This window comes from Amblyomma mixtum, chromosome 3 (genome assembly GCF_055824585.1).
Source record: "Amblyomma mixtum isolate Tamu chromosome 3, ASM5582458v1, whole genome shotgun sequence".
Taxonomy (NCBI): Eukaryota; Metazoa; Arthropoda; class Arachnida; order Ixodida; family Ixodidae; genus Amblyomma; species Amblyomma mixtum.
In genome coordinates, this window is record NC_143014.1 from 79504680 (window position 1) to 79531926 (window position 27247).

At 44.1% G+C, this 27247-nt stretch overlaps 2 protein-coding genes and 1 pseudogene across 7 annotated transcripts in view; all 3 read right to left on the reverse strand.

Annotated features, from left to right (window-relative positions):
* Positions 1-1932, reverse strand: part of LOC149350733 (coiled-coil domain-containing protein 102A-like) — a 49601-nt gene extending 47669 nt beyond the window's left edge. For all 5 annotated transcript variants that reach the window (XR_016290417.1, XM_089579848.1, XM_089579846.1 and 2 more), the window contains exon 1: positions 1743-1932. Coding sequence is in view for 4 of the 5 variants with exons in the window: in XM_089579848.1 (XP_089435974.1) it covers positions 1743-1876 (134 nt within the window). In the remaining variant the exon portion in view is untranslated. The remainder of the gene's footprint in view (positions 1-1742) is intronic.
* A 4406-nt stretch (positions 1933-6338) lies between these two features.
* Positions 6339-8574, reverse strand: LOC149350734 (CLIP-associating protein 2-like; annotated as a pseudogene).
* An 864-nt stretch (positions 8575-9438) lies between these two features.
* The window catches only part of LOC149350735 (C-Maf-inducing protein-like), a 36568-nt gene continuing 18759 nt past the window's right edge, over positions 9439-27247 (reverse strand). For both annotated transcript variants that reach the window (XM_089579850.1, XM_089579849.1), the window contains exons 8-16: positions 26183-26284; positions 24771-24854; positions 23529-23594; positions 23364-23390; positions 18659-19109; positions 18396-18542; positions 18162-18267; positions 15708-15778; positions 9439-13175 (exon numbers count right to left, since the gene is read on the reverse strand). In XM_089579850.1, coding sequence (XP_089435976.1) covers positions 13122-13175; positions 15708-15778; positions 18162-18267; positions 18396-18542; positions 18659-19109; positions 23364-23390; positions 23529-23594; positions 24771-24854; positions 26183-26284 — 1108 coding nt within the window. In that variant the 3' untranslated portion in view covers positions 9439-13121. The remainder of the gene's footprint in view (positions 13176-15707; positions 15779-18161; positions 18268-18395; positions 18543-18658; positions 19110-23363; positions 23391-23528; positions 23595-24770; positions 24855-26182; positions 26285-27247) is intronic.

Here is a 27247-nt window from a genome sequence, read left to right on the forward strand (position 1 = left end):
TGCAGAAACCCATTCACTCAGTGAAGAGCAATGCCTGGTGGCAAGATCAGGACGCAATGTTCTACTAAAGCATATGTTTGCTTATAATGTCTGCAACCTTCTGCAGAGCCTCTTTAATGACGAGAGAGAGAACCCACTTCAGGCAGCAACTCACCCACAGCTTTGTAAAGCTGCTGAAGTATGACTGCCAGATTTGACTGTTATCCATGCTGTATTACACAGTTAAAGTGGTTGCAGAGAGGCAGCCTTTACAAAATGGTTGTGCGTTGGTTATTTTTCACTTGTGTAGCTTTGCAGAAAGCAATATATACAAAAGGCAATACTGGGGAAATCCAAAAATTTCACCTCTTCCAAGATTTACATGCAAAGAAAATAAGCCAGTGGTAGAGGCAAATTAAATTTGCAAATATTTCTGCAAATATTTTCTGGGCATGTGAACACCAATAATGCTTTGGGTAACATGACAGATTTTTAGAGATTATGTTGGACAGCTGTATTTAGATGGGACAGTTCTTGCAGAACAGTGTTGCAAAAGAAAATTATGTGTCTATGTACCTTTGATGCATCTGCTCGCTCGTAAGATAGCAATGAACAATACAGAAATAATCCTCCGAAAGCTGTACCCTGCCCATGCACCAGCAAGTCGGCAAGCATACTACCACTTCATTTTCAGCAGGCTAATAATCTTGCACCCTTATATCATCCTCCCTTTTACTTTTTCACATTTACACATTACATTTTTGCACCAACAATTGGTGCACCTATATGCCATATTTTCTCACATATAACCTGGCCCCAAAATTGAAAAAAATGCACTCAAAAAGTGTGAGTGCAGGTTTTATGCAAATGCCGGCGGGTAGGATGGGTCGCCCTCAAGGCAACTTATGGTGTCCATACAGCATTTGCAGTCCCCACCATAATGGACACATGTCAAGCCATGTCACTGTGAATGGGTAACCAACATGCAAAGGCTGCTATTCTGGCAGGCCGATGAGTGGTCAACAAAGGGATGTGCGCTACATGAATGGCCAACGGAGTTTATGTCTTCACACCAACAATTCGCGTCCAAAAGTCAGACGTCACACTTTTTTTCCAATGGATCATCGATGCGTGAGAAGCAATCCCACAGGATAGATAAAAAGGTTCGTCAACAGTGACGAAGTCTCAAAACATAGCACTGATGAAGATAATTAAATGTGGTAAATCAAACATTGCACAAGCTTCACAAAATAAGCTTTTTGCAACAACAAAGTGATCACTGGCAGTTTTTAAAAGTTTGGTTTTGGTTTTATGGTGTTTAACATCCCAAAGCAACTCGGGCTATGAGGGACGCTGTAGTGGAGGGCTCCAGGTAATTTCGACCACCTGGGGAGCTTTAATGTGCACTGGCATCGTACAGTACATGAGCCTCTAGCATTTCGCCTCCACTGAAATGTGACCGCCATGGCCAGGATCGAACCCGCGCCTTTCGGGTCAGCAGCCAAGCACCATAACCACTGAGCCACTGCGGCAGCAGTTTTTAAAAGTGCCTAGTTGTACTTCGTACAGGTAAGTGTACGGGTTATACCAGGGGTATATTTTTCTTCTATCGTGGGGTCAAAATTAGGGGTGTGGGTTATAAGGAAAGGCGGGTTATATGCAGAAAAATACAGTAGAAACTCTGAACACTTTCAGTCCTAGTTTGCTGTTTTACAACAGAAATATAATCAGCAATATATTGTGCTTAGCACAAAACCACACACCAACGCATAGTTTTTTCCATCTGAGCTGCCCTAGCACGGGCTTCCTCCAATTCTCGAAGACGCAATTCTTCTTTGGCTTCCCATTCTGAATCATATGAGCGGTATGATGTGTCCCGCTTCACGTGTGATGACATGGTGGTGTCTTGAACTTGCACTGGCCAGTTCTTGCCTGCATGTGCAAGATGTCATGAGATAAGCAAGCATGCCCACTTATGCACAAATGTCAATCACAATTTGCGTCTTGTATTCCAAGTAGCATGTACATTTCAAACATGATCAACCGAATGGCCCCTTTGTGACTGCTACTACTCTGAAATGTTAGTAAATGGTCAAGTCAGGAGCTAATTGAAGAGAAAAAAATTAATGAATCAACTCATGCTTTCAAGGACTTTTAATATCTGTAGTGGAGCATCAAAGATCACAAGATACTTCGTAAGCACCGCTGCTGTTAGATTTGATTGGAATACATGAGCACATGGCTTGCAGAATGACCAGTGCTGCACAGAGTTGGCCACTCGGTCTGAGACCGCAGTACGGCTTGCCATGCAGCATCTGGTGACAGTGGATGTAACTTCTACAGCTGCACACTAGCAATAGAGGAATACTTGCACGGAAAACGCTCCATGGCATGGGAATTAGCTCAAGCCATGTGCTCATGTCTTCAGGTTGTCTCATACCTCCATGGTATGTACAGGCGGCATCAGCTAATAAAAATTAATTAAAATTAAACTCGTAAAACTGCACTTTCTGCAAAAAGATATCATGTGTATTTGTACTGTGCGTTTTTAAATGGACTGGACAGGGCACGTTATGGCTAAGAGAGGAAAAATAATGAATGTCAGTCTAGTACTCCAAATTTGTTTTCCTTCTAACTGTAGCACTTTCTGAAAGACAGACCACATGCAAAAATGCAAGCCATGGCTGGGACACACAAATATTTTAAATAGTCTCACAAACATTTTGCAAAGAAGATTACAATAGATAGACGTCTTATGTCGATGACAGTAAACAAAAAAAAAGAAGGTTGGCATAGTAATGTCACCTACTCGGGGTGAAACCATCACTTCATCTGTATGTGGTCATAATTTGAAATTAGAATTATGGTAATGTGGATTGAACTGACTAAAAAGAGCGACGGGAGCAGGATGAGGGGTTTACTGCTTTAAACTTGGGCTTGATGGCAGAGCTCCTTCCTGCTAGTGTAGTGCAGCACTGGGGATAAAGACAGCAAACCTGTGTCATTTTCTTGCTATTTTTTTTTGGTCTCTAGTGCTGTGCTACAGTACCATCAAACGTTTTATGGTAGCAGGACTGCACAGTAGCATGACTTGGTTGGAGAAAGCCTTAGTGGCACACGTTTACTCCCTGTAGCAGCAATTCATGACAGCTTGAGCAAAGCGTGAAATGTTGACACTAAGAAGCTGAAGCACCACTCAGAGGTTTAACCAGAGAACCAACCGCCCAACAACATACTGCAGTGACACCATAACCAGACAACAGAAAATTGAAGTGTTTTAACAGCACTGAGGTGCAAACACGCACCTTAAGCTCAGAAGGCAGTGTTGTAACGAGGATAGGTTGTTATTGCGACCTATTTGAAAAGTTAAAATCTCATGTGAATACTAATGAGCAGTCCTCTAAATCTCACATTCCGTGAGGAGCTGTTCATGTTAGATAGCTAGCAAAACGCAGGTGCATGTTGGCTTAGCATATGCAGCGACTAAAGTTCAGTAATCAATCAATCAATCAATCAATCAATCAATCAATCAATCAATCAATCTTAACAACAAGCTTCGAACTAGTTTTTCTCAACGGTGAAGAAAAACACAAGCACCGCCCTGACGTGACTGAATGGCTTGTTATTCGCAGCAATTGAGTTTTTCACACTACACTGAGAAGATTAAACACCCTTGCTTGCTCAGCAATAGCACAAAAACATGAAACGTCAGTGATCACTCGCAAGCGTCCAGTAACCACGACATTGAAAGCTAATGATCCTCTGCCCACTAGTAGATAACGATATGGAAGCCTAATAAGGTGAACTAGACAATTTTACACTGCATGATTCAAAAGAATCTCAGCAATCAGCAATGTTAATGTTGCAATAAAACATGCTCAGTGGTCGCAAAGAGTAGCAGATGTGTTATTTTCAGCTAAGGCATGACGTGCAGACAAACTAGTTTACTCGCGTCTTTCGTAAACGGCACCAAAAAAGAAAACGTTGCTACTTGCCTCTAGTGTATATATATATAAAAAAAAATAAAACGTTATCAGCACAACAGTGAACTTCGTGCACCACAGCAGGACAATCTCAGTTCAATGAACTTTGCGCTCACGTCCAGGGCGCCCGCACTGACGGAACCTGCAGAACACGGTACCGTAATGCATTATGACAGTCACGACAAGCGGTCTACACAACCCATTATGACGCTAGACCTCCACAACTGCAGAAAACGGCGCAGCCATCACGATAGGAAATGCGCAAAAGGACATCCATCGGACAGATCAGCAGAAACGGACAACGCAACGCTACAGAGTACGTCGCCGACCTCACGACCGGACGGAGCTCAGCCGCTCGGCAAGCAAGCTCGGCGGCTCGGCCCGTCCGTCCGTTTCAAGCCGTTCAAATCCACTGGAACATGCCGGAACTAGCCGAGCTTGCTTAGCAATGACCTAGCCAAGCCTAGCCGAGCCGAACGTTGGTGGAGGAAGCCATGGAGGAAGGAAATAACTTCCTTCCTCCATGGTACTAGCTGTATCTGTAGTGAACTGGGATAGTAACGTCAGTCAGTAACGTTACCATGGAGTTTTCCTTCCTCCATGAACGTTACCAAAGTACAGTGGCTGTAACCAAAGTTACCGCGTTGCGCGGTGGTTGCTGAAAGCATCCACTCTTCGGTCAAAGCAATGTAGGTCAAAGAAGCCGGTTTAAAGTTGCGGCCCCGCACACTACAAATGAAATTTTAAAAAAGTAAATCTGTGCTGTGCGCGGCGGGAACGTCACCTTTTGCTTTTCGCAGCTGTGTGCTGAAGTGTCGCGAGGGGAGTGCTCTCGCGAGCACTCGGTACCGCAGCGCGTCAGCTGACTGCGTAGTTACTGGTGCATAGGGTAGATTAACCTGTGTAACTCGTCACCATAGTCTAGAGCCCTGCAAAGTGAACGATCAGCCAAACCGTTGCAAGCGTCAGAAAGCGTCCTAGCCTTCTCGGGATCAAATTTTATGCTTCTAGCCGCCATTTGTACGGGTAGAACTTTCTGCAGTGGACTGCACTCAGGCGTAAACTGCGTTACGATCGCCGCCGGTGTGTAGGAGCTCGCATCGAGCTTGCACCTGTTAATGTTTCGGCTCACAGCGTCGCCGCATTCATTACGACAAAGATGTACCAAATTCACTGCAAGCACAAAAACGTTTATACTGTTGTCTACATTAAGCATGGTCAGTACCTGTAAATTCACAAAAGGCTTGTTAAAAAATTAATATTCTCTTCCGCCTACCGCTACGCTATCGCGCTGGAACCGCCCAGCTCGTTAGAGCAGCCCTGCCCGGAGTGGCCGTCGCCTGTTCGCCAAGAGAAAGAGCACGTCCGTGGCGGTTGTGAAATTGGTTATTAAGGTGAAAGCCTTTAATGCCTCATACTGTCGTGACCAAGACGTGTTAGCAAATGCGTCCGCGTTTCGGATGCATGCCTTATATGGGCATATGCCCATCAATAGCCAATTGGTAAGGGATTTCATGGTTATATCATTGTACTTAATGACTAATTGGTAATTAGTAGTTAAGAAGTGGCATGTGGGACTGTGCACTGGGCCTGCACCTTAACTATCACTAACCATACATTAACAAGTATCACGAAATGCGTAAGTCATGCTTAACTATCATTAACCATCATTAATAGTTAGACTTTGCTACACGTTTCATAGACATTGTGTCGAACATTCTAGAGAGTTCCATCACTTGATAGGTAATGTGACAGGACATTATGGATGGCATTAGAACAATAGTAAAGACCAATTAGCCTAATTAACCTTTCTAGTCAGACCACATAAATAAATAAAACCGAGTAGGAAATTGGTCGAGAACCGAACCAGGGTCTCCAGAGTGCGAGACGAGCACGCTAACCACTCCGCCATGCCAGCTCGATGGTTTGGAATGAACAAAGGCGCGTCTAGCTAATACGGCGTCTTCGTTCACTCCCATCTTCTTCCCTCCCGTTACGACGAGGTTCAGGTGTCCACCGAGATATGCGAGAGAGATACTTGTCCTTTCTTCAAAAACCAATTTACCGTCGAGCAAGGTGTAGAGCCGAATGGGCGATGGCATTCTGTGGACTCCCTGGCAGCGTTGCAAGACGCTGTCACGTTCCACTCTTAGAGGCGAAGCTAACATCTTAACCACACATCAGTGACACAAGCAGCAACACTGCGCTTAAGGCTTTCGCCTCACCGCACTTTAGGTTAACAAAGTGCCCCCCTGAATTTTTAGAAACCGATGTCTCGCACACATGGGTACCACAGGCGAAATGTGCTGCTGCGTGGCCCCAGCGAGCGTATTAAGACGAGAGAGACAAGTGCTATTCTTGAAATAATATAAGCGTGTTATGCACAAATTCACGTAACAAAATTGCAAAACTTGTTAACCGGCAAAGGAGCAGATATACCAATATCTCTTTTGAGGAAATTTCAATATATTGCTATTTTTAACACCTCAGTCAATAAGGGAAGGCATGAGTGCAAGCATAATCAGCTGAAGCACATATCTCACATACGAGCATGCACTTTTGTTGCAAGCGGTTGTCATATATAGCCTGGATCGTTGTCCACTATACTCGTGCAAATAAATATTCCTGTTACCGGCCAGCGAGCTTTCACAGGTGCTGGGAGCGTGACGAAGGTACACGCATGCACGCACACACAAAGGACAACAATGAAATCCCTGAAAGCAGCCAATCTGTTCACCTGGAAGTGGAGCACTACTCTCTCTCTCACAGGTGTCATGAAGAAGACGCACACTGCAGCAAAGACAAAACAAATGCCGGAGTCTGCTAAAGAAGACAAAAAAAGCAGGTGCCTGAGGTCATAGTCAGAAAGTTCATTTCCACCGACAGAGCAAGTGATACTCGGCACAAGGTCACAGTCATGGTACAGTTAACCAGCAAAGCAGGGAGCGTGGGTTCGTTAGGCGATATTTCATGTCATCAGGGATTGGTTGAGGAAGACGTCATGTTCGAAGGGGAGCCTAGGGTGCTTCTGCTGCTGTTGCCCTGTGCTCTTTGGATATACAAGTTGAGAAGATTCAACTTGCATCCCATAAGGGAAGCCAAGTGTGGCCCCATCAATTCAGAGCCAACCACACCATGCAGCGTCACCATGCAGAATACTGCCGCCTTCCGAACAGAACTTTCATTGTGATCGTACGCCTTCAGCAAAACTGGCATCATTTGAGGCAGAAGCTCTACAATTATCCTTTACGGATGCACCTTCACAAGCCTGACCTTGATGGCAGCAATGACTACATCTTGATCATCCGACTCCCCAATGAGCGAGTGCAGCAAGCACATTGCCTGCTCGGGAGGCAGTGTGGCAGCAGCCTCCATGGAGCACATCTCAGCAGCATGGCACACCTCTCTCTCAGGTTGCTTCAGTGTTCCAAAGATATTGATCAAGGTGAGCTCAGCATAGTTGTGGAAGTGCTGAGGCTGCCTCTTCAGCAACTTTGCCAAAGCTCGCAGAGCAGCCACTTTTACAGGGACCACTTGCTCTTCAAGGTTTTCCACGAGGCACCACAGCACATTTCTGAAGATCCCAGAGCTCTGGTGAGCCATCCTTGGTGAGGGGCATGAGCTGTGACAATGATTGCTTGCGATGCTCCGTCCTGCTGTTAGGGTTTTGAAGGATAGCTTAGATGTTGTTGAGGGTGTCTTGTTCATTGTTGCCAACACCACCATCTAGAGATGTTCTCCTGATCCGACGAAGACCAGTATATTCCCAACTGGCCATGCACTTTACACGCGAAGCCTCGCGGCTGCTGGTCAGGCGCTGCTGCTGCCCATAGCTGCAGGGTTCCTCCCAGTTCTGATGTGCCAACCGTTGCCTCGGGCCTCCACTGCCCAGTGGTGGGAGCAGCAGCTCTGCACCCCTGCCTGAGGGGCTGGAGTCCAGGTCCATGCCAACCCCTCCCCGAATACGGTCCAGCTCCAACCGATGGATCTGGGCTGTGATTCGGCGCAGCAGTGAGCTGTACACCTCGCCAGGGTTCATGTTCTTCTTCTCTCCACATGATGATGATGATGATGATGTCCTCGGGATGAATGGCACATACCCACGGCGGGGGATTGTCCACATGTGTTCTCGGTGTTGTCCTCTTCCTCCACAGTTGCGTGAATCTGTGCATAACACGCTTATTTCAAGAATAGCACACGTTTGTCTCGCCTTGATACGCTCGCTGGGGCCACGCAGCGGTAGATTTCGCCTGTGGTACCCATCTGCGCGAGGCTTCATTTTCTAATACGACAACTGAGCTGCGTGAATCTGTGCATAGCACGCTTATTTCAAGAATAGCACGCGTCTGTCTCGGCTTGATGCGCTCGCTGGGGCCACACAGCTGCAGATTTCGCCTGTAGTACCCATCTGCACGAGACTTCATTTTAACACAACTGAGTTGCGTGAATCTGTGCATAACACGCTTAGTTCAAGATAAGCACGCGTCTGTCTCTGCTTGATACGCTCGCTGGGGCCACGCAGCGGCAGATTTCGCCTGTGGTACCCATCTGCGCGAGGCTTCATTTTCTAATACGACAACTGAGTTGCGTGAATCTGTGCATAACGCTTATTTCAAGAATAGCACACGTCTCTCTCTTAATACGCTCGCTGGGGCCACGCAGCGGCACATTTCGCCTGTGGTACCCATCTGCACGAGACATCGGTTACTAAAAAACAATTCACAGCCGCCACGGACGTGCTCTTTCGCTTGGCGAACAAGCGACGGCCACTCCTGGCAGGGCTGCTCTAAGAAGCTGGGCGGTTACGGCGCGATAGCGTAGCGGTAGGCGAAGGAGTACGTAAAAGGGAGAGTGGTGTAAATAGTCTGGCCACACTGGGTTTTAATTCACAGTCTGGCTATAGTAGGATACAACTTAAAAAAACAGCAGTTAACACTGGGACGCAGTCCGCGGCGTCTTGTATTACTCCGCTGGCCAATCGCAACTGTAAAGGAAATCAGCTTTTTAATGCTTGACTATACCACACAATCCGTCTATCAAAGTTTTAGAGATCACAATTTTTTTCTTGTGATAAAACTTTTGTTTACATAACAAAAAACGTTTCAGCAGCGGACTATGTTTTCGTCGTGGAGGAATTCTGTGCGCGGAGGCTGAATGTGGGCGGAGCTTCACTGCAGACTTAAGTTGTATCCTGGCATTACTGGGATTTGCGCAGTATGGCAACACTGGCATAGCAGACGACAGGTACGACTCACGAAATCCGACCCTAACTGGTAGGATTTTGCAAGTCCTGTAGGAAACTGTAGCACCCAACACCCTTCTATGCATGCATCCCTTCTCGGTCATGTTAATTTGAAACAAAATTTGCCTCCAGCAAGCTCAAAGTAGCCTCGATAAATGTAGTGTGTGCTTACAGGACCGAGCGGTGCACGGTCTGCAACACACAGAACAGTGCAGAGTCAAATAAAACAGGCAATTCATAAACATAATTATATTTAATGCAGCAAAAAAAAAAGTAATAGGCATTACACACACACAAGAACAATATAGTTATAGCAGAGATCATACACTAAAAGATACGAATGAATTAATGGTGGTACAGTGAATAATGTGAAATGCAATGTTCCCAAATTTAATCAATTTTAGTAGTTAGCTCCATCATATGGTGGACATGAAAGTGTCCAGAGTATGTCAGACTTGCTCTCTTCCAAAGTTATAAATATGCACAGCAAACAACAATGCTTGCAAAATGCAAGTACACAACACACGTTTAAGTACTCCAATGCTTCGCATGGCCACCAAGCATAGTGCACTACATGTCTGATGCACCAGAAAAAGAGCAGCAAAGCATTCACCAGTTAATCAAGTGATGTAATGCTACTTGCATTTCTGTTATACGGCGCTGTCCCCACAGACATATCATCAGATGCGGATTGGCTGTCACTACTGAACTTCATGAAGGGCATGGTGAGTAGCAGAGTAACAGGTGGAATGCATACAGTGTTCTCACCACTTGTTCAGACTTTTCACTTCCTTTTAATCTTGTGCACTCAAATGCAAAAGACCATGTATGCTCCCATTTCAAAATGCCCTGACAGCCTATTTGATGTTGTGTATCGGCACAGAAGTACGAGAAAAAGCAAGTGATGTGGTGACACCCATCAAGTGCACAGTATCAAGCTTTCTGATGGCGGAGAGGAGGGGGATGGCCAAACATTAAATCTTTCACCACAATACAAACCACAAAAATATATTTCCATGAATCAACAGTTCACACGAAGAACCAGTCCTCTTGTTCATGTACGTGAGCCAGTGAGAATCCACGAAGGCCAATTGACTTGTCAGTACATACAGGAGCTCGCAAGGAGACTCCTCTACATCAACATCAGAGCGAGCCTTCCATTAAAACAACCACATCAGTGATTCAATTTAGTGGTTTACAAGCACAAAATGAATATGCAACTCTGTAGTACTACTGAACTACTCTTTTTTTCCATGGGGGAAAGTTTGACACACGCGACATGCAAGTCACGCTACACATGACAACCAACCCACTAACACTAAACTACATACTGAACATTGCCAAGACGTTTGTACATGAAAGCTAAGCCTGCAAGATGGACAACACTTTGAATTCATAAACATTATAAGTGAAAGTTATAATTTGTACATGTAATCTTTGTGTTAAGTGAGCTAGCACTCAAGAGTTCAGGTTTCCCCCATGATTTGTGCTGTTCAGGTGATAAGTGTTGAACTTGATATCGGAAGGTCAGAAAAGCAGCATAAAGAAAAGGCTTCACATAAATTTATGTTGCACAAGGAAATGCTACATTGCAGAGGCCAAGAAAAAGTAAGTAGGCTTACATGAAAGAGTGTAAACATGTGCCAACAGAAACATAGTCTGAAAGCACACACAGATGGTTTGTACGTTGCTTGCTAAGGCAGATTTTTTTTTTTTTTGACACAACTGCAGCAGACAAGCCTGTGCCCTGTGCTGCTCATTCCTTGTTTTCTTTTTCCGAACCCACTTTAGTGAGCCAGGCAGGCAACTTCCTTTGGGTGGCACTATATGGGCCCTTGTTTGTTGGCTCATCTGAGCAGCTTTTCACTCCATCATACAATTTCACTGTGCTACCAGACTTCGCCAAAATGAAAAGAGGAAGAATAAACAGGCAGCCAAATATACAGAAGACAGTTTTCGCAATTTTTGTCGTACTCAAGGACCTGTAAGACCATAAAACCTTTGTACCTTGCACTGTTTGAGGTGCTCCAAAAACCAAATGCCACTATGAAACAAATGATTAATTTGTCTAAAAGGAGGCCCCCCAAACATTCCAGTGTTCACAGAAAATGGGCCCTTGCAGCAGCTTTTTACAGTCAATATATATATGCTCTACTTTGTACTGTTTGAACAACACAGGCTGACACCTGTGTTTCGTCTGACCACTGTTGTCTCATGCAAGCTCAGAGAATATGGGCACAACCTTAACTAGGGTGGGGAGGGGGGAGACATAAGAGAGAAAGGAGGCTGAAAAGGGTCCAGAAAAGAGAAGCTCGTTATGACCGAGTGAACAGGCTCGGCATGTTGCCCAGCCATGGGATTGCGTCAAGCCTCCACAGCTGGCTAGGGACTTAGAACACAGCAGCACAGGCTGCAGGAATTTGCTTGGGGCCTTTTGGTGGCATCCAGACACATGCAGCACCTAACGGTTCAACGATGAAGCATTATACTTGAGAAGCAAAGCTACATAAAAGGTATGTTTCTGCTAATTACACCTTTTTCTTCTAGCAGCGTAGTGCACAAGATGTATACTTATAGGCTATAATGGCCACTATATAATATAGCATTATCGATAAATTAACACAGCAGTACCCCAAAAAGATTGATAACTCTTGACACATAATCACCAATACAACACGGCACAGTACTCTGAGCAGTAAAGAGTAAATTGATACTTCAAGGCTCCACATGGCCTACAGATTGAACCTGTTGCAGCTGCACATGGCACACCTATGCACTCACACACACTACACTATCCCTGAATGTATTTGATATATATATTTACATACAACACACAATGAGGGTATGTGACATCTCAGAAAAAAGCTCCATTGCCAATGCAATACCAGGCAATCAGACATGTTATGGCAAACCTTGTATGACAAGAAACAAGGACAAAAGAGCAAAACATTAATGCCTCTCTCCAAAATTGCTGCTTTGTTATCAAATGCAACAGAAGGCGCTCCGGCGATTAGAGCCTAGCGTGGACTGTGTGGAACTCAAAAAAGCAACTTTTTTACCTTTTAACAAGCATGCTTGAAAATTTAAGGCAGAAAAGTCACTCTAGACCCTGCCATGCAAGAATCGGTTTGTATATCAGCTTGAACAAGTAGCGGGTTACACTGCAAATGGTGCACAATCACAGTTATTATAATGTAATTACCATGACAAGACAGACAACTGCTCATAAATGGAAGCAAATGCACAAGCACCACAGGGAGGCAAGACAAGAATGCCATTATCACCAACAGCACACAACGTGCACAGGTATAACACGCTGCAGACTGAAAAAAAAAAGCACAGCTTTGATACTTATTACGCAATGCAGAAAAATAAAAACAACGCTGCTATCTTCTATAAACCCTGAATGGTGGAATAAATTAATAAATAACACCAGAACAATTAGCATTACACTGTTCATACCACCAAAACAGGTTCCCGAGCTAACTGGTGGCTTCTTGTGGCATGCCCAATTCTGTGCATAAATGCACACACATAAGGACTTCAAATCACATAAAACAAGTTTGCACATTTGGTCGTTACAAAAACCCTGGAAATGCAACAAGCAAGGAATAACCACAACAGCAACTGCAGAACACTAACAGTCAAAGGCCTGTACCAAATGCAGAACTTGAAAAGGAATGTCACACAGCAGATAAGACACCTGCATCAAATGAACCATCACAAAACAACTTTCTGGCCTTTTAAAAATAGTGCCACAGGGCTATGCAGGTGGCAACTTATTTTCCTTTCTAGATATAGGAACAAGTTCGATGACCACAGAGGACACAAAGCGGGGGCTTCGGGCAGGACGGTGGCAAAAAGGAAAACTCAAGCTCCCTTTCAAAATATGGGTCTAAAGTGTTCTCTGGCACTGATTACCACGCATCTGTGTAGCGCACGTCGCACTCCTGCAGCGCAGGCAGCTTTTCCTGAAAGAGAGAGGGAAGCAAAACACAAGGCTTAATGTAGTGTGGTTCTATGGAAACATACACAGAGTGTAACACCGCCAAAGCTAGTGCGCCTCTTCGTGCTGGCTACATCCACATCCAAAAAGTAACTTGTCATATGTCGAAAGTACAGACAAGCATCATTCACTGCGACACAGCTCAAGTATCGTGCCTGGCAATGTCTTGCTCTTCATTTTATCTCTTGGCATGCATTCACCCTATCTCTTAGTAGGACCTCGATAACTAAGAGCGACATGTTGCAGAGTGAAACACGGCTGGCACTCGTATTCGCTTCGACTCTATCCGTGCTGAATAAGTGTACCGTATTCACTCATGTAATTTGTTGGTTTGGTTTATTGGGGTTTAACGTCCCAAAGCGACTGAGGCTATGAGAGACGCCGTAGTGGAGGGCTCCGGAAATTTCGACCACCTGGGGTTCTTTAACGTGCACTGACATCGCACAGTACATGGGCCTCCAGAATTTCACCTTCATCGAAATTCGGCCGCCGCGGCCGAGATCAAACCCACGTCTTTCGGGTCAGCAGCTGAGCGCCGTAACCACTGAGCCACCGCGGCGGGGTCATGTAATTTGTAATTTATTACCTGGGCTTAAAAAAAAAAAATCCTTTACTCGCACATTTTGCGCTCCCTGCTACACCAGACCACCAGCATGCAGACTTGGGAAGATCAGTGCAGCCGCACTGCCATGTGTGGCTGTGAAATGTGTGAGTGGTGAGTGGACAAACAGTTTTGAGAGCACACTTCCGATAACCTCCGGTATGCGACGGAATCTGAAACTACCATAGCATTTGCTGTCCAGCTTGCCACTAGTTAGCATCTCCATTTGCCTCATGACTGCAGTCTTTGCGATTGTATAGTTGCATGTCTATTGCTTTGAGTTGTGCATGCCATCCTGCGGGGAACTACATAACGTCAAGCAGGGAAAGATGGAGGGGATGGTATGAGTCTTATATTTGAAGTCATTTTTTTTTTTTTTTGGCCAGTGAGTCGTGCAAGTTGGGGGCTCGACATATAGGCAGCAATATATGGTATATATAGCACATTATGAATTTTGTAAAGTTTTTTTAGGATGTGTTCACAAAATCTCCGCGTAACTGATGCACCCCTTTTTGAAGCCTTAATTTGAAACTTGTGTAATTTTGAAGTGCAAATTACACAAGTTAATACAGTATTTCCCCATCAGTGACTGCCTTGTCCATGATTTGCAATGCCTAGCATGTTGTTTTATACGGGGCTCCAAGTTTTTGCGAAAACCCTCACCGAGGCTTCAAGAAGTAGAAGTACTTTTGTGGGCGCACTACTTGTGCGGCCTCCCTAACATTGCATGTTAAGTGTTAAAGGGAGTATAGTGAAGTACTGCTTGAACACTCCCCCACCCCTTAAAAAAAAAAAAGGCATGGCAGCATTTTTGATAGCTCACAAAACTTGTGAACACTTTGAAATAGAAGACATATATTTTGAAGAGCATATGAAGGCATTTACCCAGAGAAAATTTTCTTCTAAATATTGTGGAACTTGTGAATCTTGTGATTTTTAAGTTACAAAATTCTAAAAAGCCATGTGGACGGTGACACACAAACTCTTGACTACAAACACCAAGCATCAAATTTAACTCCTCACCACCCTTCGTCATCCCAAGAAAGAAACTGACATGCCCTCCATCATGGTCATGCAGGACAACATGCAGCTACTTCAGACACGTGAGTGTTATGCACTGTCATCGAAAGGTTTGAAAAGGCTCTAACAAAATGAAATTGCATGCCACCAGCATGGCAGCCTTGGCTTCAAAAAATGACTATCCTGATTTGGGTTCTCTCAAAAGAGAGAGAGAAAAAAAAAAGGCCTGCCTTGAAAGGTGAACAGAGAGGTGTTATTCAAGCTTATATTTTACTAGTCATGAACACATAGAATGCCCAGTTAAAGCTGTCTGCTTTCCTAGTAAAGTGAGCATGTGGATGTGTCAAGCGACTCAAAAATATTCAATCCCCCTTTTAAATTTAAAGCAAGCTGAAAAATGTAAGTGACAGCCAATTTCGGACGACTGTCTAACAATACTTGTTGAATATTTTATTCAGTTTGTACATTTGATTGTCATGTGCTTACTGTCTTGCTTGGAGCTTGCACTGAAAAAATTCAGAAATTCCCAAGCTGGTGCTTAGGTAATTCCTTGCAGTGGTAATCAGCCAACCAAACCATTTTATTTCTAGCAATGACAGAAAATATAAATTTTTGCACCTTTAATATCCAGATAAATTTTCGAAGTTGTTTTTAAGGCCTTCATTCACAGAATGGACATGGTGTTGAAACTAGCAGTATGCTTAACGAAATTACATGTAGACCACATTTTTACAGTGCACAATGCCTCTTTTAATAATCAGTCCTGAACAAGCAAAATATGAAAATGTTGAAAATGAATATAAACATTTTTACACAAGTAAACTCCCCTCATTCTACATGCAAATCCCACAAATCTAACCAAGAACTGCCACTTACCTTCAGACACTCAAATGTTTGTGCAGACAAATTGGTGCTGTTCAAGTTCAACTTCCGCAAGCTTTTCATTGCTGCACGTAAATAACGAGAAGAAAATAACACAAGAGATCACACCACTGACACAAATGCAGTACAAATCTCCAAAATAACACAAGCACAAACAGCAATGCCCTCAGTGCCCTCAAAACCTTTTAGCAGTTTCCCAGTCCTTGTAATGGACAGTGCCTTAGCCCTTATGATTTCACATTAGCACAAAGCTATTTTATGTCTACCTGAGCATAAGCAATGACAGAAGCCAACAGCCACTGAAACCAAGGGGCAAAGATATTCAGCATATATCAAATTTGCTCTTAAGGAAACAAGTTTTATAGTCAAAATGAATGAAAAAAGATTTTAAAAATTGCTAATGACTGAAAGAACTTTTACACAGTAAAAAATTCCAGGAAAGGTTTCTTGTACCTGTTTCTTTACCACACACAGCAGTTATCTCTCTTAAAGGGAAACTACAGGGAAATACTAGAGCTTGATAGAGAGATTAGTGCCCCAAAATTACAAGCATGTAATCTGCACCAAGAAGAGAGCTTGGGTAAGATTTTTTTTAAAATTACTTAAAAGCAAAAGACATGTTGTGATGCCCCTCAAGAATTCTGGAAACTGAGCCTGGTCATGTCAACTGTTCACTGGTCATGGTTGGTTGGTTTATTGGGGTTTAACGTCCCAAAGCGACTGAGGCTATGAGAGACGCCGTAGTGAAGAGCTTCGGAAATTTCGACCACCTGGGGTTCTTTAACGTGCACTGACATCGCACAGCACACGGGCCTCTAGAATTTCGCCTTCAAGAAATTCAGCCGCCGCGGCCGGGATCGAACCCGCGTCTTTCGGGTCAGCAGCCGACCGCCGTAACCACTGAGCCACCGCGGCGGGGCTGTTCACTGGTCATGATTGGTACATCACTTTAATGGTACATCACTTTAATGTGCAACACTAGTGACCCACAAAAATGAAAAACACAGTTCACTTCACATGCTGGTAAGTCGGTAAACATTATGGTACTAGCGCCATATGTTGATAACTATTATAATAAGGGCTGTTTGACATGCAGGCCATATGGTTATTCATTTTAATTTGTTTCCCTTTTGACAAGCTCAGAGAATTGCCTGTCATAAATACGTTGCAACACTGCCTGCATTGCATGGAAGTGTAAATGGGGGAGGAAAATGAGTTTATATTGCAGTTTGTTCACAGTGAGAAAGAAGAACTTTTTATCTGCTTGGAAATTTTGGTTGCACATGGGTGGACCCCTGAGTCCAGGGGCCCTGCGGCTGCTGAACTGATCTTGGCTGTGTGAATCAGCAACACGGTCACATTATTGCATAGAAAGAATGCCATTAAAGTTCCCAAAGTGAAATCTATTTGGCTAATGCAGTTTCTTGTTTCTATTAATATTTCCCTTTAATGCCTGTTTAAAGGTGGAATGGAAAAGAGACGAAATATGGCTGGTTTGCAGCCTGCTGACACCAATGAAAAAGTGAGACACAGCAGTAACTACCATGTGTAATTGCAATACGTAACCTATTTCACTGCAATATAAAATATTATATTCTTTGTAAGGCTAGCAACACAGCTTAAAAATGAGGTAGTTTAATGTGTGCATGTTTAAGCATGCAGTAAATTTTTTAAATCCGTAATAAGCAAAGACACTGAACACAGTTTTGTTTTTGGGGAAGTTGTGAGCAAACAAATAACTGCAAATCGTCAAACAAATTTCGCTACCCCCAGAACAAGCAAACACTATGAGGCTCTACGAAACCAACAAAGCAAATGTGGCTCGGAAATAAAGCTGCTTGCTACGATTCTGCTGCGCTGGGTGTAAGCAATTTTTTTTTTTTTTTGAAGACATAAATTGCCTAATTCAGACAGTTTTGTAAGCACGCTGGCACTTGTGAACGATTTTGCAATTATGCTAATGCAGATCAGTGACTATTCCAATCTTACTATATTTGTCCCATTCCACTGGTCTGTGCTGCTGATTTTACATTTTCCGTTCAATAGCACACTTAAGGCCTTGAACAGCAAAAAAATCCTTATGCACTAGCACTACTCCTCTCAATCTGTTGCAGCCTATAGGTGTTATAAAACAGTGGATGCTTCACAGAGTAACAAACCTTGACACCAGCACAGAACAAAACAGGCTATCAGGCGCCCAGTGCCTAAGCTATGGACATAAAATGTGGCCCACTGCTCTTACCACCACACTGTGACTGCATTTTTTATATGCTAGCTTATGAAAAGGGCGAGTGTAGACAAAGCGATAACAGTAACTCTTTCATTGGCTGCTAAAACCTCTACAGGACAAACATTATTTAGAAAAAAAAACTATGCATTACACTGGAAAAGAGAGGAGAAAAAAGTTAAACAGTTCAAAACACTTTTTATGAGAATGGTGATGCTTACATTCAAGCGAAGACAGCCCTTTGTCAGTGACTGGAGTCTCACACAAGTTGAGCACTTGCAGCTTAGGGAGGTGTTCTGAGATGAGTTTCAGCCCAGAATCACCGAACTGAAAGCAATTAACCAGAATCAGCAGTCAATTGCATGTGATCAGTTTCAGCCCAGAATCCCCGAACTGAAAGCAATTAATCACAATCAGCAGTCAATCGCATGGTTACTTTTGGGCTCTTTGCTCACCTGTGTTGACCACAAGTTCAGATAGCGCAAGGAAGGAAGCTTGATGAGGTGCTCAGCACAAGCACTAGTCACTTGGGTGAAAGCCAAGGACAAACACTCCAGGTTCCCAAATGATCCACAGCTTAGCAATTTCTCCAAGTCAGCATCCTGAAACGATATTCAGATACTCTCAGGCTATTTCCTTTTGCAAGCATGCTCATTTGTTGCAAACCAGATGGCACACATTAAATCGAGAAAGACTGCTGAGCAAGCAGACCACTTGCCGTGGAGCGTGCGGGCAGTGTGAGCTTGGTGGGGCCACCCTTCTGCTGAAGCTGGCGTGCCTGGCCCTGGCGAAGACAGAGGGCACCATAGTGGGGCGAGCTCTGCAGGGCGGCACTGGCCTGCAGCCTGGCTTCCTGAGACTCAAGGGCACCCAGCTCCAGCATGGCACACAGCGTCATCTGACAGGCGGTGTCACCAGCAACGGCACGCTCACACAGAGCCTCCAGCCACTTTGCCAAAGGCCCCAAGAAAGCACGTCTCCGGCCGCACCCACAGCCCACCAGCGTGCCTAACAGCTGGCTCCACAGGGCACCCCCATCCTGGCAGGCACCACTGCCGGGGCTGTACAGCTGCAGCCAGCCATCCTTGCCCTCACGTGCACCCAGCACCACGCCATGCACCTCACACCGTGGATCCGTGCCCAGGCACTCCACTATGGGCTCCAGGCCCCTGCACCCAGGACACACCAATCCACTCAGCCACACAGTGGCATCTTGCACTAGGAGAGAGCGGTCTGATCAAGCTGTTGCAGGATTATTAACTACTCTCAAGAACAGCAAAACGACACTACAGACCGTGCCTCACAATTGAAACATTTTTGCTCAAACAGTATAAGCTGAACAGCTGACACATTCACATGTCAAAAGTTTATGTTCATGCTCTTAAGCAATCAAAAGAAGATACAACATTATGATATGTTTCTTATACCAAGCTAGGCCAGCATTGATATATGTACTTGAAAAAGTGCACAAAAACCTGCTTTTCAGAACACCACAGGCTATCTACTGTCGCCATGCTTAGCTGAAGAATTCATGCTACTCTCTATGCTGCACAATACTCAGTGTTAATGCTGCATATCAACAACACCCTCAAGTCCACTGCTAATATAAATATCAGGCAGCTGAATGAAACTACACCCTTGAAAAGAACTAAAAGTAAGATGCAAAAACATTCTATGCACCCCTCACAACTGAAGCGTACTACCTAAAAAATGTAAAGAGAGGAGTAGCTCTTTAATGAAAAAAAAAGATTTCAGTGTCGGTAAAAGATTCCAAAATGCTACTCTGTGTTGAGCGGGTTTAAGAATAATAATTGAGATTATAATGGGGAGGTGTAATGGTGAGGCGGTAGCAGTAGAGTGCACAAAATAGCTTAAGAAAAAAATGTGCAAAAAAAAATTTTTGCAGAAAATTAGGGTGAATACATTTCAAAGACAACACATAAAAAGATTTTAAATTTTAAATCTGCTTTCCATGCACAGCACTGCTGCAAAAGGCAAGGCAAGGGACCTAAAATGCATTCTGTTGCCAGCAAAATGTGCTTCTAAGTTTCAAAAAGCTGCAAACTGCAGTGAAATAAAAATACATGCAAAGTACAAAACATTATAGACTTCATTTCCAACGCAAAAAGAAATGTCCTTTTGCGTTCATTTTCTTTTTTTTCTCTCCTTTAGACTAGCAAGCTTTATAAAACTTTTCATACTCTTCCCTTTTGAAACGATGAAAACACACCTAATGAATGGCTTTTCAGACAATCTTTCACAGGCAGAGGAACAAAATGAAGCCCAGAAAGAGTACTACTTACATCTGCAAGAGGTGCAAGAGGCAAACTATCTGGATACAGCTGTAGTAAACTAACAAGTAAATCTACCTCACTTGAGAATCGGGTAGCAAATTCAACCATACTACTTGACGAGTTGATATATGCTTTGGTTTGGTTGGTTTGGTTTATGGGGTTTAACGTCCCAAAGCGACTAAGGCTATATGAGAGACGCCGTAGTGGAGGGCTCCGGAAATTTCGACCACCTGGGGTTCTTTAACGTGCACTGACATCGCACAGCACACGGGCCTCGAATTTCTCCTCCAAAGAAATTCAGCCGCCGCGGCCGGGATCGAACCCGCGTCTTTCGGGCCAGCAGCCGAGCACCATAGCCACTGAGCCACCGCGGCGGCCATATATATGCTTTGTACCGTATTTATTTGCATATTGGTCGATGTGCAGTACATATACGGGTTGGCCCTCTAATGTCGGAAACCAGAAGAGAAACAAAAAGCCTAGAATGTCATACTGGTTGATCAATGGAAGCTGTGACCAGCCAACATACAATTAAGGCGACCGGCACAGCGTACCACAAATCGGAGCTTCAGCGGCACCATGACAAACTCGTTGCCTCTGGCACTCCTATTGCTTCCCCAGCACCTGACACACTTTTCAGTGACATCGAAATTGCATGCTGTTGCTCAGTATTTTGGCGCCTCGGCGAGTGAGATGACGGCTGCCCAGATCGGTTAGCCACGTACGGGAGGCATGGCTTCTCATGCAACAGGCCTACAAAGAGACTCTAAACTGAGCAGTTGACACAGTGAGGCTCTGTGCTCATCTTCATATCAGCCATATCTGAGAACCTTTTGTAAAGCTCTCATGAAAAAGAGGGGGTAAAACCTATGTGCAGCGATGGTGGCAGCAACTACCTTACTTTGTGTGGGCCCAAAGGTGGCCAGAACACAGGACTTTATGCAATAGCGTCATTACCATGTTCTTCCTTCCTTTTCAGAGTTTGCAATCAGATTTACGCCTCAGCCTTGCTGTGACTCACACATTGGTCTACCTATACATGAGTAAATGTGGTACACTCTTAGTGTAAATGAAGTGCTCCAGCTTGTCTTTACTTCAAACCTACAATAATTCTCACCACCTAGTGTCAGTTGGAATTACATCTCAACAGAAATGGCATGAAATTACTGGACTCAATGCCTTCAACAGTTCACCAACCATAGCAAGTCTCCTCCTATTCAAGAGGAAATGGCTACACAGCAACATGAACATCAAGACAATGCTAACAGAATGCCTCAAAAGAACGATGCGAGTTTCTTAAAAATAAAATTCCAGTAAAGATAAACGATACATGTGATACTACTAAAATATGGCATGACTAAAATACGGGTGACAGTGGAATAGCAGCAGGCCATACAGTATGAAGTCATGCATAAGTGTCATTATCGTTACAGTGCAAAAGATGAGGATGAGACGAGTGCACAGCGCCGTGTCTGTGTACTCGTCTCGTCCTCGTTTTTTGCACTGCAATGATAATGACGCACCAACATGCCCAAGCTTCCACCTCGTCATGCATATATGCTTTTGTATACATATATGCATGCATAAAAAACACACTAGCATGTATTTATCAGCAGAGAAGTACAGTTGAGCCCACTTATAATGGCCCCACTTATAAAGAACACTCGCTTAATGAACACAGACAACGCGACTGTCACAATTTACATTAGAGCTATGGCGCCAAGTCTCAGAGAGACCGAACGTCTGTGGACGCAAAATCGGTTTACAGCGGACATGCAGGCGCCAGAAACTCACATGCCAGGATGCGCTACATGGTCTTCATCGCGGTCCTACATGAACTCATAGTACTTACGCATTTCACGCAAAGAAAGGAAAAAAAAAAAAAAGGCACGAGTTACACAAAGAAATGACAAAAAAGAAAGTCCGCTGCTGCTGTGCAGATGGCCATCTGTGAGGCCCGCCTTCTTCGAAAAACGACCTCTTGGCACAGGAGGTACAGCACACTACCAAATTTTTACTGCAGGTCATAAAAAGAGACACCTTACTGCGCCCGAACAGAACTATGGGAAGAGATGCAACCTCAAACTGCACTGGAGCACGTTCATCAGCTATGCCAGTTACCGCCTGTGCTGCGTGCAGTGATCATCGATTCCGTAGAAGCCAGATTAAACGTAGCGAGATGAAAGAGCTCGACCACTTACTTCGTCAGATGGGCATGCTTGTACAGCTCCTGGCCATGAGCAGATAGGCATTTGCACCTCGCGGACATCGGCGCTGCATACGAGCGTCCCAAAAAGGCCCTTTCTCTTGCACTGTGCCCATGCTAAGCTCACCGGGTGGCTCTGCACGTTATTTGCCTAAAAAATTGAGTCTAGCAAAGACTGAAACTTGGACGGTGCAGAACGTTTCGTGTGCGCGAGAACCAACTACCACCACGCTATATCCGCACGCAGCGCGTTGGCATGGTAAGCAAGAAGGCTGTCACCAGTTAGCGCTCAGCAAAGACGGTGTCCTTACAAAACCTAAGGACCATAGACAAAGAAATGACCATATATGCCGGCACAAATTTCGCATCTGGCTCATATCTGCCCCCATAAATAAAAGCGTACTAGCCAGTGTCGCACTAGGCCTGAAAGCATGGTGCCAATCTTTCCATTGATCACGATGCAAGAGAACATGCCAGCCAGAGTCAAATTTTGCCAGCCCAATTCAACCTGTGGGTACCACTTAGACAGTACACCACAAAAGTCCACTTTGTTGTCATCTGTATTATAACCAGGCCACATATCATGAACATCCATAACGAACGAATAGCCCGTGACCGTCATGTTCGTTGGCTAGACTGTAATGCAGCAATCCTGAAGGCATGTGGCAATATGACAACTGCATTGTTTAATGGAACACTACTTTCTTGCGCTTGGAGCCATGTTGAGTTTTACTGAAATATTTAATGCCATTACTGTAACAACCACTGCAGGATCAGGAATTTTGGACAGAAATGTTTCCAATGCGCAAAATAAAATCCTCGCATATCAGTAGGTGGCCACTTCAAAGTACAATTCTAGGACAGTAAACTGTATTTTACAAAAGACATGACGAGGATAGAATGAAAGGGAGCACAGTACTCACAAAGTGAACCGCTGGCAGGCAAGAGCGCTGTTAAAGAGACAAGAATGAACACTTCACTGTTCGTTCATCTGTAACACTAGGTTGCAAAACATGGCTGTTCAATGTAAGCAAGAAGAGAGGAACACACTGGCAAAGCTATTTAGAATAAAAAAAACTCGTACTCACTCATCTGGAAATGGCAGGGGCTGCAAGAGCTGGCCTAGTGGTAGACGCCAATCTTCATAGTTCACACTACATGTACAAGATGAAGACATTCACAAAGCCTTAAAGCCAAGTGGAAACAGCCTACCATATAATTTTGTGTAAGGGATACACCCATGTATGGCCCGCATCTGCTGCTTTGGACAAGATGATTGAGGAAAAAAAATACGGTCTTATGTTGTTGTTTTCTTTCCATTCGCATATAGGCCACACCTTCAAAATTCACACCCGAATGAAAAAAGTGCGGCCCTTAACGAGTTCATACGGTATAATCACATGCTAGCCATAGCAATGCCATCAAATCAACCACCTGATTAACAGTTGGATTCTTGACATTTTTATTTTTGTTCTATTTTGAACTTGTTCCTTTTGCGCTGTACTATGTCCCTAGCCTGCCCCAGCCTCAAATGATGCTAGCAGCATGTTGTAAATAAAATAAATAAAAATAAGCCATAAGGTGGCCAAATTATAGCATGCACCGGAAAAAAATTACAACTGTAGAATTAAAAAAGTGGTTTTTGAGTAAGAGAAATGGCGCAGTATCTGTCTCACATATCTCGGCGGACACCTGAACAGCGCCGTAACGGTAGGGAGGAAGGTGGGAGTGGAAGAAAAAAAGAGAGAAAGGGGTGCCATAGTGGAGCGCTCAGGAATAATTTCAACCACCGGGGGATCTTTAACGAGCACTGACATTGCACAGCACACGGGCGCCTTTTGCGTTTAGCCTCCATCGAAACACGGCCATGGCTGCCCCGTTTCAATGGAGGCAGAAGCATACAAAGAAAAAAAAGTAAATAGTAAATTGTGCAGTTTAACACCTCAAAGCGACACATGAGCTATGAGGGGCGCCGAAGTAGAGGGCTCTGGATTAGGACACTTGGGGTTTTTAACGCGTGGTGACATCACACAACACATGAGCATTTTTGTATTTTGCCTTCATCCGCTACCTTAATATCAGCAGCTGAACACCTAAGCCATTGAGCCACCGGGGCGGGTGAGAGATACAAAAAGGAGAACTTGTTAGTAGAACTATTACTTCATAAAAGCACAACATTTTTTTACAAGCACTGATACATTCTCTCTATTTGCCACAAGAAGAGAGTCATAAGTGAAACCTAAGCTTGTACCTGCACAAAGCACATACAAGCCCTACACAGCAACAGCAACAGCACATTCATTCCATACAAGCAAGTCTAAGAGACTTACATTACGTCTAAAACTTTTATGAAGCAGTCATGCTTGGCTTCCCAGTCACTAGTGGAATGTGATGCATCATTCTGCTCCTCAGGGCTGAAACGATGTGGAATCAAATCTTAAAACACTTTTCAAAAGTCACTTTAGTCATCACCAAACATGAAATTGAGATACAAAAAGAGCGACATCAATGCTATGAAATCTCCATTAACAGTTACACAAAGAGGAAACAAATGAAGCCTTGTTTAGAGAGCTAATTTTACAATGAATACGCCCTACTGTGTGACCAACCATAAGGCAGAAAATGGAAGTGGTAATCAAAAAGGTGCCCTTACTTTAAACCACATTAAGCATCACTACACTGGGCAGGGTAAAGATGCCAACCTGTGCGATAACAACACACAGACACCCAGCGACTAAACAACTAAGAAATGATAGAACAGTAATGCTCAACAGCAGCACGGCGTCAAGGGACAATAAACTCAAATATAAATGAGTCTAGATTAATAAATTACATTTCAAGATGTCAGATATTATCAGGTATAGATGTTTAAACAAAAACAAGGCTTTAAAAGAACAAACAGCGTAAACGTCATGCTCCCACGGTGGCTCACCATAGTTTCTGCATACCACGAGTGATTACACTATTGAGACAAGTTCACTGGTTGCACCTCATAAATTGCACACAGAAAGAATGGAAGTCAAACTGCAATAAAACAAGATACTTACTGTCTCTCAGAAATAGTAGTGTATGAATAACAGAATACGAAGCACAAAATCTATCAACAAATGCCATCCTACCTATCACAGAATTTGAGTTATGGGCTTTTGAAGTTGCCACGTCAGAAACAGCGAGAAAAATTTGTATTCCTGTTTCTGGTGTGGTAACTTCAAAGCTCTGTAACTAAAGTTCTATGACAGGCAGGATGACAATTTTACCCTTACTGCACTCCACGATGTAAAGACAAACCAACCGAGGAACATCTCCTCGTTTGTCGCTAGCCTGTGTTTATTGCTTCTGTGCCAATAAATGCTGCTTGTGCCAGCACATAACTGTATTCCTTTGTTCTCAGGAGCACGGACCGCCATGGTCGGCTTGCGCGCCGAGGTGCTCGCAATCACGGGGTGGGTGGCAGCATGACTTCCAGCCACGGACGAGCGGCGAACACAAACATAGGTATTTCTAAATTTTAGAACTCCGTCCTATCCAGACAAGTACCTCATCTTCACAAAGCTTAAACCAAGCAGCTCGCATGTCTAAGCTCTTAGAGGCATTCAACTATAAGCCTGCAATGCACTTCTGCCTCATCCCTCCGTCACCCTGACCAGAAACCATGGGGTTGCGAGTACAAAAAAAATACACCTCCAATAATGCCAAATACTGCAATGGATTGAAAAAAGAACATAATTGAATAAATGCTCACTTGTGACGAGCTTCAAACAAGGCAAACACGCCAGCCAGCACAGTAGCCACCAAGTTTGGCAGGACACGAGGATGTGGACAAGTGCTTCCTTCCCCATGCACACTGTAAATAGTAATGCAGAATATATTAACACCCTTGAGGCAATTAACCCCTTAACCGTTTTGGACGAGCTGCGCTCGTCCCTGCCAAGCTGTCCCCAAACCGTTTTGGACGACTGTAGCTCGTCCTCGCTGAATAGGTTCTTCCCTTCAGCGTTTCGGACAATCAGCGCTCGTGTGTGGCTTAGATGGCATTTTGGTCGACAGATGGCAGCACTGACCTGTTTATTTCGTTTTCTTCAACCGCATACACGTTTTTTTCGTATGGCAACCTGGGTTTTAAACATGGCACCCGGCGGAGGCGACGCGTGTATTCCTGGCCCGTCTTCGCAGAAAAGACGCTTTTCTTCGTCATCTTCTTCAGACGATGGTGACTTAGACACCGAAGTGTACATTGTTTCAGGGAGCGAGGACGACAGTGATGACGTTATGCTGAGCAGTTTTTCCGATGAAGAAGAGGACAGCTCAGAAGCAAACTTTGCGGGCGCGCGTCAGTAGATGAAGATCAACGCCAGTAGCATCCCAACGCGACCCCCTCAGTTTCCTTTTCAGGCATTTCCTGGTAAGGCGTTCACTGTAAGCTAGCCTGATGATGGTCATTCTTGAATTTTTATCGCTCATTACCAGCCGGAAGTTGGTTTTCTGTATTGTGAGGAGTAATAAACTTCAATATGCTAATTTGACTTTGTGTTTGCTCCAAATATTTTTCAAAGATTGAATGCATGCTTTTTATTGCAATAATAATCGAAATTGGGAATAAAAAAAATAAGCAGTTTTGTTAAGAAATTCGTTGATATAAAAAAACGGTGAAGGGGTTAAGGGTACCTTAAAATGTAGCACTGCAGCAGGACAATGAGCAACTGCTGTGATAATCATAAGAGCCAGGACAATGTCATCAATTACACTCAAAAACCACGTGCCTGCGTCAACTATACTACGTTGCATAGGCTGACCAGTAAGCAAGTGC